The sequence below is a fragment of the Varroa jacobsoni genome, unplaced genomic scaffold, assembly GCF_002532875.2.
Source record: "Varroa jacobsoni isolate VJ856 unplaced genomic scaffold, vjacob_1.0 scaffold_823, whole genome shotgun sequence".
Taxonomy (NCBI): domain Eukaryota; kingdom Metazoa; phylum Arthropoda; class Arachnida; order Mesostigmata; family Varroidae; genus Varroa; species Varroa jacobsoni.
Genome location: NW_019213725.1, coordinates 49,752 through 62,866, shown reverse-complemented (window position 1 = coordinate 62,866; position 13,115 = coordinate 49,752). Strand labels below are relative to the sequence as shown.

The following is a 13,115-nucleotide window of genomic DNA, read 5'->3' as shown; positions in this document are numbered from 1 at the left end:
GGAGAAGAATTCTTCAAGCTGATGGCTAGCATCTGATGGAGTCCTTTTCCTATTATTTGTGTACCCGCCTAATACTTGCCATTCTAACCTAACGCTCTTAGAAAGAGAAATTTACCTATTTGACACATCAAAGCAACCAAAGGCAAATATCCGCTTGATAATCATATTGAATTAATAAATAGCATTTGAGCCAAAGCGACGCGACGGGGAGTAAGCTTTCAGCGGGGATACTGGCATTGACAGAGTAGTGCTAGCAAGAAAAATCATTTAGCTTTCAACCACCGTTCGAAAAATCAAGCCACTTTAACCTAACGTAGTGGCACTTTCTCCGGTCGTAAGTTTTTTTCGGATTCCTAAGAAAAGGTACCCATAGGTAATGAATTTAGAGGCTAAGATAATTAAGTAACAAAACTCACCTCTCAGTAACTCCATTTCTGCTGTTCAAGTGTGAGACCGCCGACGAAATTCATCAAGTACTAGCGAAAACGCTGGGCAAACAAGCCTTTACCAAGTGTATTACTAGCGCGATCACTATGAACATGAACAATGGAGAGCTAAAGACCAAAAGAAGCTTACTATACCACGGGGCTATAATGGGGAGAACGAGCTGATCATGGAAGCTTTTCAACAAAGCAGAAGGTGGACAACACACTCTATTGGCTCAATATGGGGTTCTTCGAAGCACGTGTAACTGAATCGTAATGAAAAGATTGGAAATGAAAAAAAAATGCAAAAGATATGTTTCTAAGGACGGACGAATACATGTTGTGTATCCTTTAGACGATTTCCGCAACAAATTTCTGTCAGATAAAAAAATTTGCCTGGAGCGCATCGTCCTTGCAGACGAGACATGAGTGATTCTATACCGCCCACCAAAGAGAGATTGCAGAGAGAACGGCGTTGAACAAGAACGAAAGCGACTTTATTGGTACTTCCTACTAGATTAAGGAGTAAACTTATTCATACACGCAATGGATATCAGGAGCATTTGTTACAATGAGATATCGCCTGCAAAGAAAGCAGTCAATGCTGCAAGACATTTTGGATTCCTGAAGGATTTGATTGATGTATGGGGCGACAACCAACAGTACACAGTGCAGTTACCTGACGACGACGTACGACTTGGCTGCCACGCTGTGAGCACATCACGGGTCAGCTTGATCCTTCATATTCTCCAGATTGAAGTTCGTGTGATTTCGAGTATCGTTGTAACTTAAAGAAGGCGATAGGTGGCACAGGGTATCCCACCGCTGTCAATTCTTTCAAGCGAGTCACTGATAACAGAATTAGGTTAACTAACGTAACGAATACCGTGCGCAAAGTTTCAGAGCGTTGATTTCGATGCGTAACCAATAACAAAGAGTACATCTAACACATATCAACATATCATCGCTTTACCCTATATGCTTCAAAATTACGTGCTAAAAACTAGCGCTAAGACCACTAGAGCAAGGTATTAGGTCAGGGCAACTTAATACTGCGTGATCATTCACAAAAGGCTCTAGCAAATATATGAACAGTTCTCTAATACTGCAATAACCACTGTTAGCTTGCATCGTCCTTAGGTCAAATGATATTGTAGATATAGCAGTTACCATGCACTGGATTTCAACGTAAGTGAAAACAGGCTTCGAAGCCCGGTATTTCGTGTTGTGCTGTATAGTGTTGGTAATTGGTAAAATACATAAGTAATAGCATATTGATCGTAAAAGTTCGTAAGAATATAAGAGATGTAATGCGCATGATTAGAGATCAAATAACATGCCGTTTTAGAGAACAGTTTTGTCACAAGGGCGATTACATATATTCGAGACCTTATTTTTATTTAATATTTTTATGGCTTTTGTTTTGTTAAACAGAAAGAAAATGGTAGTCGCTGCTTTAACTTCCATGAGAACGGAAAATGTGTGTATGGTACTTGAATTTGAGAGTTTAGTTTCTCACTTCCACTTGCCGTTTAGACTTCAACTTTCTGATGCTTCCTGGGTTCGAAACAAGATAACAACATGTCACTAAGATTAGCAGGCAAACACATTCGTACAGTGGTATTATAACGATTAATTTTTGTTCTATATGTAAAAAATCCTTACCGATACAGTGAGATAACTATCTACTGAAATTCTTCATTATACTTCAGGCACCTTGTATCTGATGTGTGTGAAGTTCAAGGCCACCTATGACCGAAATCACGACACATTCCGAGTGGAGTTCCTGTTGGCACCCTGCGCTGTGCTTGCCTTGCTGATCAATCATGAGTTCACTATAATGGAAATTCTATGGACGTTCTCGATTTATTTAGAGGCGGTAGCCATTTTGCCGCAACTCTTTATGGTATCAAAAACAGGTGAGTTGCTAGCAATGGAACTAGATCAGTGCAAGCCTAATGTGAATGAAAATCCATTAATATTACTAATAACTGAATGGACTTGACTAATCATCAAGCGCGTGCAAAATTATGTATTGAAAACTGCATGTTTTTCTGTGTCTGTCAAGATGTATTCACGAATCTATGACCATATTATAGTAATATATTTCCCGTCATACTACTTAATTCATTGATAATTGAATCCTTTTATTACTATACTCTATACTCTTTCATTCCGTTTCAGGGGAGGCGGAGACGATTACGTCGCATTATCTCTTTGCACTAGGCTCATACCGAGCGTTGTACATTCTCAATTGGATCTATCGTTATTATGTGGAAAACTTCTACGATTTTATCGCCATTGTAGCCGGCGTTGTACAGACCGTCCTTTATTGTGATTTCTTCTATTTGTATGTCACGAAAGTTATCAAGGGTAAAGCGCTTAAACTGCCGGCCTAGGAAAGCGTGTATCCGACATATGTGCTTTCCCTATACTCGACCCATATAGACCGTTGCGATGACTGTATCAGGCCCACCCCTGTTGTACGTGAGCTCCTGCTATCATTTCTATAGGCGTCGCTGTTATACGTGAGCTCCCGCTATCATTTCTATGGGCGGCATATCCATAACTGGTCTATTTGCTAAGCAGCCCGATTATGTAGATATTACACAAAACTGCGGCAAAACGCTGAGGTAGATCGAAAATGGACAACAGTTTATTGGACAGGCAACGCGTATTCGCGCGTCGAGATGCGTACGAATGTACCAAGAAAGACTAACTTGTAAGACAATTACCATGATTTCATTTTCTGTTTTACTGGATTTCGATTCTTCTCTTTAGTTTACTATGCTGCTCTGCTTCGAAACCTAGAACTAATAAGTTTGCTAACCCATTTCTAAGAAAGACTGCAAGGGTTTGCTGTCTTTATTATAATGGTTTCCGATTTAGGGTAACTTAGACCGGTTGACCTCAATGTTAACGTTGACGCAACAGATGGAGATCAGCTTAGTGAAGATAAAAACGAAAAAGGATGCGCTTAAAAATGTTAATGATTAAAAACGCAGTGGTGTATGTTTTCGTATTTCATTGAAGATTTATTTAAAAGCATCTTAGCACCAGCATCAACTACCAGTGATTTACTGGTAGTCCGTTTTCATTAACTTCTTTTATATACACTGAGGTATCTTCTATTTTTTATCCTCGACATATCGCTAGTAGTTGTCGATCGCAACAACAGATGATTGCACGGCTAACTCAAAAAAAAAACCCTGATAAGTTCATAAGATAGATGCAGGCGATCGCCAACGGTCTAATGAATCTAATTACGTGGTGATGACAGCAACAGTAGCGAATTCCGGTGAAAGGAGTCACGATGATGATAATGTTATACAGCGAGGTTAAATCGTTGGAGAAGGCGATGCTGGGGGTTGTAAAAACGAAAACGAAAGAAATGAAAACGACAAAGAAGAGAAATCTTGGAAAATTATAACCAGTGTTTTTGCTATCAATGCTGAGGCTGCAAGTGACTAGTGAATTAGAAAGAACTATAAGGCGTGAACGCTCTTTTCCTTGTGGGGCATGCTTGACCTCTCAACTACAGCAATTTCGATGGCGACGCCACGTGCTAATCATTGAAAAGGCTAGAAGACAGTTAATAAGAATAAGCTTAATACAAAGGTGACGATGAGTATATCAGCTATATAATGAAGCTTGAAGACGAATTATGATTATGAGAAACGAACATTCAGAACTATTTTGGCTACCTTCAACAACTGTATTCAAACAAAAAAAATGAACGATAGGTATATATATATAAAGGGAGAGAAAGAGAGAGAGCGAGATCGCAAGAAAGAAACAAACAAAAAGGCTGATGAACTGCTAGTACTACTAAGTAGATATAAAGAATTCGGAAAAAAAGGAAAGGGCTAACGAATCAACTTATTATTAATATTATAAGGCAAGTCGAAAAACTTTATGAAGAATGAATGTTAGTGTAAGGTCATGTCCGCCGCGGAGCATTTCGTAGGATCTTCAACGACGTAACTAGTGTTTGAAAGATTTAAATAGGGTCGAACAAGCGGTGTGGATGTACGGAATGGCTTTGAACAGTGATCGAAGGCTCAAAGGCATCTTGTACTAAGTCAGTGGGGCTACTACATTATAGTGAACATAAAAATGATATGAAATAACGAAAATGCTTATCATTTTTTCGATTGTTGAACACGACCCCAATAATAGTGGGTAAGGTAGCAGTTTCAACGTCCCGCACGAATTGGTCATAATGCGTAGTCGTTAACAGGGATACGGGTGGAACGTGTAGGGATCACGGTGTGTTGGATAGACTCGTGTGAATGAAAGGTAGATTGAGAAGTGTCAATGCGTGTGAAACAAATAGGGCGAAAGTAACGATGCGGAGGTAAGAACGAGAAGGGAAAATCAGGTTCTGAACCGATCAATTCGTAATCGCCCAGAATCGACAATGAAAGCGAGAAAATTAGAGACACGAATGTTTTCTTGATATTATTATTATTATTATAATTATTATTATTAATATTATGCAAATAATAAAATGGGATGTTATTTTATATTAGGTCGCGTACTTTTTAATATTATTGAGCTAATGAACGAGAATAAAAAATAATGTAAACAAGTTAGAATTAAACAGATTAATTGCTTAATTTTGCACTCACTTTAGTTTCGAAAACGCACACAACTTGGCGCTAAATTGAACTCATCTATAGTAGAATCACTTGACATGTTTGTTTTACGTACGACTGAGAGATGATTCAAAGATCTCTCAAGGAGGAATTACGCCTAACGAAAATTTACGAAGTCAACCTTGAATTATTTAAGACGAACCAACTAGTAATAAAACAGCAGAAATAGTTCTGTATTGCAGCAACAAAAAACAGTAATAAAACAGCAGAAATAGTTCTGTATTGCAACAACAAGAAACATGACTACTATACGTTCTACGATATGTATACATTAGGCATATTGTTTCGTGCAGCACATGTATGTCATCCTTTACTTTATTACGCTTACCTATAGAGACAAACGAATCCAGCAGAAGTCTTCGTACCGTTGTTGTTAGTAGGAAGTGTGTGCTAAGATACTAATCTTTAGAAAGTGTCTTCAAGCATGATATCATCTTCGTTACTTGCCATCAAATTGGCTAATCGTTCCGCCATGGTTGGGCAGCCTACGAGAGGGGCTACGAAATACACGAATGACTTCACTTATTTTAGTTTATTATAATATGATTAAGTTGTGCAAATACGAAACATATATATATATTTATATATATATGTATGTATATATATGGGAACACATAGTGTGTTGTAACTTGTATACTTAGCACATTACAAAAATACAAACCCTTTATGGTAGATGAGGTCGACGATTTCGCTTCTGCGCGCTCTGTACTCTTTTTGGTATTGCCTATGTACTTCATAATGTTAGCTGATTTATCAAGTACTTCAAATTTACTTGCGATAAACGAAAGCATTTTTATAGGCGGAGTCCAGTCACCGCTACCCTGAGGTGCCACGTTAAGTTTCGATAATCCGGCCATCACTGAGTTGTATAGAAATACTTTAGTGAACGTAATTCCCGTAAGTGGGATACTGCGCGACTGAATTCCATTGCTTACGGTGAGTAAGCGCGCCACGCGTTGGTTGGTCTTCTGGTCCTGTTTAGCAATTACAAGGATATGAAATTCAAATCGAGTAAGTGCTACGTTGTTGTTACGCTATACTGTTGAACAGGGCAAATCACACACCTGATTGTCGTATATAATTGTTCCCGTATCTTCATGGTTAAATTAACTATACTATATTACACACGGTGACCACGCGTAGGCGCAAATAATAACACATCACATCGCCACTACTGTATCACCTCAGCGAATTATATTGCCTTTGGAACAGTATTTTCTCGTCCTAACGCACTTAGATTTATCTTAAAACCATTTTGGATATTATGCTATAGTTTACGTCGATTCCAGGTCATGTCGTTGGTTATTCCAGACACTGCGTTCAAATAAATATCACATAACAATTTTCACTTCACATTATCAAAAAATAAAAGCAAAAGAACCAGTTTGAGACGTTCTTCCATTTCCTCGCAGAGACTGTTCGCCCATTTGCTGACGTCCTTCACAGTCATGAGGGCGGTTTTGCCTGGGAAGTTCTTCGCGCACCCAATGCTCTTCGATAACAAACGATCTGCGACTGTTTCGTGGTCCACCCCATGGCTCAGTTCATAAAGCCACATTCTGGGGAAGATAATTTAACTACATTATTAAAATATAGTAATTTCGATAAAGTTTTAGACAACGGCTTTAAAACAAAAAAAGCCATATGTTAAATAACAAGTCAACAATCATAATAGTTTAGGACTTTTGAGATTCAGTTAAATTTTCAACTGAAGTTTTTACACACATGGTTACGCAATTTCAACAAGGAAATACTTGACAAAAAAACATATTGGTGTAACTTAAGCGTTGTGTAGCTTCAAGAAAAGTGTATAGCTAGCTACCCTGTCCTTGTGCCGAAAATCGATGTCAGTTTTGCGGCGGATACTTCTGCAAGCTGCGCCATCGTCTGTACCTGCAAATGCTCAGATACCTGCTCTCCTAACTTGCCCCCCAAGCCACGCATTTTGTGCACCGCGACAGTTTCGAAAAGCTTATGCACTGACGAGTGCGGCACGACCGTCAGCTGGTTGGGTTTGTGAAGTCCTGCGGCCAGTTTCGCTACCACCTGCTTAAATAAATTAGAACTAGGTAATCTAACCACTGAAAAGCGTTGCAAGTATATGACCCACACGTATACCATTATAAGAGGTTTTCTGGTACTGGACTAGTAATGTGCTCAGAATAGACTAATCTACGCATCTGTATAGTGTCAATAGTGTCGAACAAAATAAAGGTATTTCCTATGCCTTCGTACCTTGTTGTGTGAGATTCCAGCAGAGCATGTGAACTTGGTTTTTAGAAACACCTCACGGCGCATCTGCGTCATTATTTCGGCACCACGTGCTAGAAATGCATCACCGCCACGTACCTTCCAGTCTATATCTAAAAAAACACAGTAGTAATTGACGGTAGAACTTCAATCTCTAAGCATATGCTTCGTCAAACAAACAGGCTTTTAAAGGCTTATCAGGCTTAATAACTTTTTCAATGTGTCTTCAGACCTATTCAAGCTACACAATTGAAGCAATCCTTGGTGTCTAAAGAGCTCAATTCAACTATATTAATTTAAGTGAATATTAGCAAGCTACACTGAACAACTTTTTTTTTCTTGACAATGCGGTATTTTAGATTTGTAGTTAAGAGTAATCAGCAACCAGCTTACTCCCACAAATTATAAGAACTTTTTTTTCAAGAACGGCTGTTTGCAACTAATGTAGGACTTCTCTTAAATGCGCCCAATCAACTTAAAATCAAAGAAGAAGAGGCAATTCCTAGACAACCAGAAGGCATCAAGCGGTAATATTCGCGTTAAAATCAATCAGATTGTAACCATAGAGGTTATGCTTAAAACTACAAATCTTAATTTTCTATTTTTTTCCTTCAAGATCTGATCTGTCTTCTACTGTCTAGCTGTACTTCTACTGTCATCAATCACTATTTCCTATTGAACGGTAATTCCACATGTTTTAGTCGACGACCAAATATTTGAATTGTAGATTTCATTGAGCAGACGAGTACACTTCAAATTAGCAGATTCTGCAGCTATTCATGAAGTTGACTTAAAATGTGCCATCAGTTCTCTGTTAAACCAGCTATCTGTTTGATCTGCAGCGAGTGTTTTATAAGGTGATTACACCATGAGAGAAATAAGACACTGATTTGACTCTTAAAAAATGTTTCTCCTTATTAATATGTTGTCCTGAAAAAAAACTACGAATCAATCAATTCGCTGTGCCAAACGGTACTAAACGAGCCCTTTAAAAGCGGTACCATCTAGCAGCAATACCGTGAATTCACATCTTGCCGTTAAAGCGTAAATGCAACCTTTAAGTAGAGATCAATGCTATCTATAAAATGTAGGAAAACTGAGATAACTAATTCGTATTTTCTAACGACGTCATCCTACTTCCCCATGATAATACAGTAGTAAAATGTTAAAAAAACGAGTTATCTATAACTCGTTAGTAGGCAGACATTCGTTAACAGAATTCGTTAGTTCGAATTAGGGCGTGAACACATTTCGTTTCATGCTAAAAGCTAGCTATCCCAAACAACGCCTAACGGTTTAAATACCGAACGTAAAGCTAGAAACACCTACTTTAACTAATATCACCGATAAGGTTCGCCGTATTTGTATTATTCCACTATTAATTTCAAAATAACAAATTAGCCAGTCATCATGTGATGGGACTGATTTACGATCTGATGGGTGATGCGCCAATAAGTAAAAATTCTGTCTAACAGTGAAGCGTGCCCGGTCATGCCTGAACTGATTCGGACAGGATATTGTTTTTCTTGAATAAATCGTAGCTACCTGTTTTACCAGCGGTCAGTTCTTTTGTTCGACAACGACTATCCCGGACAAATCTAGCGAATGACTTGCAGTTGCTTCTCGAGAAGCACTGTAAAAATTTAATGTCACAAATGAGTTATTTCACCGGATAGCTTTTATTATCTACGCTTGAGGAACATACCTCCTATGTGTTTTAAACTGTATCGGTTAAACGAAGGGTGCATTGGGTCCAAAACAAAATTTCGTATATGTGACACTTGGCTCGTTCGTTCTTGCTTTGCGTTTGTTGGCTTATTAAAGTATTGTGTTATATATATACATGGAATTATCATAAATCTCATTTTTAGGTAGCATATAACGCTCACAAGAAAAATGTTTAAGATAAAATAATTGATTTACATGACTTTGTCTGCATGTAACTGAAAGTCCAATTAAAAGGAAAAAATTACAGGATAATTTAAAGCTCGTCACTTGCTTGAAAGGAAGTCCCGATTTGTATCGTAGCCCTCGACATAAGCGGTTCCGAGTGCCCCGTAGGACACAGGTTGTTCGTTGTTTCCTTCCCGATTAACAAGTGCCGTTAGGTCGATGTACGCTTCATCGATTGAAGCGCATTCCACAGTAGCTCCAAATGAGCAAAACACTTTCAGCACTTCCCTACCTGCCAACCTGCCGATTCAGGCCGACAAATAATTAAACATTAAGATCAATTCTACATTTATGTGTAATCAACTCTATATGCACTTTATTGTGGAATTAATAATCATAATGTTACAAAGAAAAAAACTAGATCTGTACGTAAAAACCGGCTTCATAAGGATTTCATGTATTTGGCATTATTGGTGACGAAAACGGCTACAGCAAACAATGAGTGTGGCCTTTAACGTACTGCACAAGGTTTGTATTGCAGTATGTAAGAAATGTTTTGGAGAAATATACTATTTGAACGCTGTTAATGTATTCACTAGTCATTTTGAAGGGAACGAATTCGAATTTGCATCATGAAGCTGAGGAAATTTAAGATTCTCAAACACACTGGTTTATAAATTGAGATTCATGCAGTGCATTAAACAGAACTAGTCTTTGTTTGGAAGTTACCTGTATCGAGAGAGATCAGCCTTTTGTCGTGCTTCAGGAACGTAGTAGAAAATAAGATCGGGACACAGCGCTTGAGCCTCACTTCGTCGCATACCTCGTTTTACTCCTTTTGCTCGAGCCTCATAATTAACAGCAATCACCCCACCTAAATTAGTAAACACTCGTAACTGTCGGCGACGAGCCATTTATAAGGACCAGTCAAAGGACGTTTTGTTTTATCGATAAATATCTCGTCTAACAAATAATGTGTGTCCCTTCCAATGATTTTATTCGTCCTAGATTTTTAGGTATTAATGCGTACGGATCGATTGCAAACATCGTTCATTAATGGCAAATTTATCGCTGTTAAAGATGTACCGCACACGTACCAGTATACTGAACCACAACGCCAGGTTTGCCCCGATTCTGTGGCTGAAGCCTCTCTTCCACCTGTACGTAAAAGCAATCCATGTCAATAAGGGCGATGCATCGGCCAAGCATTTCCTGCAGGCCATTTATATGGCCTGAGTTCTGGTGACTTCTCGAAGAGGTAGAACTTGTAGCCATTTTTTGTTAACTTTTTATATGATGATGATCGTAAGTTAAGGTTGCGGACACCTGCATCAATAATTAACTTTTAATTCCATATGTTAAAGCAAGACTAGTTTACTAATCATATAAAGCGGACTGTCGTTAGGCCAAGTAATAAGGTCTGTGAAAATCGTTTGAAGAAGCAATTCGAATAAGAAATGCACAAAGTCCAAATAGTATCTAAAATCAGCAAAAAAAATTGCTTTTTTTTAATGAAATATTCTTTTGATTAGTTATAAAGATAAGTTCGGAACGACAAATAAACTGGCTTCTCGTATCAGACTTTATGCTACCATTAAGCACACAGACATTACATGAAGAGATTTACTATAATAATTAATTAATCTTTATAAAAATTCAATTAATAAAACGATAACTTTAATTACAGTGATATTCAGAGCAATGTCTCTCTGAAGTGAAATTGTATTTATACTTATTTTGTTGAAGAACAGCATAACGGAATAAAAATAGTCGTATAGTGGATTTATAGAACTAAACTAAAGCACATTCCCTGTAGCCAATTTGCTCTAAAATCCCTACATTAAAGCAACTCTTATCAAACAGGTTGTTAATTCTATCATCGCTTCCCTACACTAGCCGGTCTAGGTGACATAGTTATATGTTTCGATTTTTATACAAAGCATAGTGAAAAAGTATTCTGTCCTGATAAAATCACGATGTTTTGAGCGTCGACTCCCCCTCCCCAAAAAAAATAAACAAACGCGGCCTGTGAAACTTTAAAAGTAACCTTATGGCAACTGCGCAAGTGTAAGGACGAGCAAGACAATCTACACGCTCGTAGGCCACGAACTTAAAAAAACTCAATGTGTTGCCGATGGGACACACCTAAAACTACGTCTTCCTCATATGATTTCCATGAAAAGGAAATAAAAGACATATTTTAAGAAACAAAACAGAGAAAACATGTATGAGATATGCACGGCCTAGAGGAAATTTACCGGTTGCCTATATAATAACTATTGCTTCCAGCCAAGAGAAAGTATTGCGTAAACAGCACTCTCAAATCAATGCTTTAGGCTTTACTTTAAGATATATATACATATATATATATACATACATATATAAAAGGCCATTTGTGTATTCGTCAATTTGCGTTGCTGACGTAAATAGACTGAGTTAACGAGATATATAAGGCAAAATTACAATGTGTGCATTACAGCGTTTTCCAGCCGTGAAGAAAACCGTTATACATAATAACATTGTGTATACGAAAAGCGTCGTGCGGCTTAAAGCTCAGCTTAAGTTTGGCAGGGATTAATCGGTTTTTTATCTACAACATCAAAATCGAATACCTTCCAAGTTTCTACATAAAGTCTTGGATATTATATTTTTTTAGGAAAAATTTCACACCCTATATATATTATCATACTTGTCTGTCTTGTACTGAATATATTATAATTATTGTTATTATTACATTTTATACGAATATCGATAAAAATAATAACTTGCAAATAATAATCAATGGAACATTTTACCAATGTTCCAGACACTTTCGGTCTGGACATCAGTGTCTTGATGCATTATCTCCTATATCCTGGGCATGTAAGATGCAATACATAAAATATTTTTCTTTCTATGAACACCCTGAGCTATTTGGCGCGAACTATTTTAGATGTGTACTTTAGTAGATAAGTGCTATATTAGTGTACACTTATGCTCTAAATTCCTACAGATACGAAGAGGTTTAGCCTTTTCTGTCGCTGTTAGCTCGTAAGCTAAAGTGTTTAACATAATATTGATTTTCGAAACATAGTCTAGGTAGCGTTACATTTGCAAATGCCAAAAAACTACAACAACCGATATTATGAATGCGCGTTATGATGACAGTACATTTTTTAGCTTTACTCCTAGACTGCCGTAAAACAGCGTAAGTTCAATATTATTTAACTGATATCAAGCCAATCCTTACATTTGAACAGCGCATTGCCTGATGCATATTATTGTCACTGGCTGATCATCTTAGAAGACACTGCTTTTTCTTAGAAGTTGTATTGATGTGCAAAGTTTAACAAGAACTGGGGTTTCACTACTCGTAAAGAAATATTCTTTTTGATCAATTTTTCGATTGTAGCAAGAAACAGCTGACGCAAAAAGATATTGCCATATAAATTCTACCTTTCATAAGAAGAGCGTTTTACCGAATGCGTTTTACTGTATGTACTGTAATTAAACACTTACCACGTTGCCTTTCACTTTATTTCCTTTTCCACTTTGCATTTTTCAATACCGCACCTAGTTTTAACGTTGCCTTTTATTGTCGCATGTTTTTTTAATCGAATCTTTTCGCACCAGCAGAAGGCCTTCTTATCTACATTCATGTTCGAATGTTTATAGCCGCATGTGATTATTTTTAGTATGTCCTACGTCCGTAGTTTTTCTAACGATCGATATGCAACAAGCAACATGAATAACATCTCACGAACTAATGTTTATGGAAATATTTACTCTATCATAAAAAAAGTTCAACGAGAACGTGAACTTAAATGATAAATTCAATCTCATTCGTCATGTCACCGTATCGGAATATTTTAAGCCGATCGGCCTCACAACTGGCTGAACTAGAAAAAGA

The 13,115-nt window shown here is 37.5% G+C and overlaps 2 protein-coding genes across 6 annotated transcripts in view; one reads left to right on the top strand and one right to left on the bottom strand.

The window, feature by feature from the left end:
• Nucleotides 1–4,953, top strand: part of KdelR (ER lumen protein-retaining receptor) — an 8,228-nt gene extending 3,275 nt beyond the window's left edge. The window contains exons 2-3 of the mRNA XM_022839777.1: nt 2,138–2,344; nt 2,610–4,953. Coding sequence (XP_022695512.1) covers nt 2,138–2,344; nt 2,610–2,824 — 422 coding nt within the window. The 3' untranslated portion in view covers nt 2,825–4,953. The remainder of the gene's footprint in view (nt 1–2,137; nt 2,345–2,609) is intronic.
• Nucleotides 3,436–13,089, bottom strand: LOC111264142 (DNA polymerase eta). 5 transcript variants are annotated; one of them, XM_022839765.2, is made up of 10 exons: nt 12,725–13,085; nt 10,324–10,552; nt 9,956–10,100; nt 9,333–9,526; nt 7,319–7,446; nt 6,906–7,129; nt 6,465–6,642; nt 5,745–6,057; nt 5,412–5,580; nt 3,436–3,786 (listed from the first exon to the last, which is right to left on the bottom strand). In XM_022839765.2, the coding sequence occupies exons 2-9, from the start codon at nt 10,499–10,501 to the stop codon at nt 5,489–5,491; spliced, it is 1,452 nt and encodes a 483-aa protein (XP_022695500.1). In that variant the 5' UTR covers nt 10,502–10,552; nt 12,725–13,085; the 3' UTR covers nt 3,436–3,786; nt 5,412–5,488. The 5 variants fall into 5 exon arrangements, with proteins under 5 accessions (XP_022695500.1, XP_022695497.1, XP_022695502.1 ...); XM_022839762.2 differs by lacking the exons at nt 3,436–3,786; nt 5,412–5,580 and having other exon boundaries at nt 5,601–6,057; nt 12,725–13,089; XM_022839767.2 differs by lacking the exons at nt 3,436–3,786; nt 5,412–5,580 and having other exon boundaries at nt 5,601–6,057; nt 10,324–10,384; nt 12,725–13,089.
• Between the last annotated feature and the right edge of the window lie 26 nt (nt 13,090–13,115).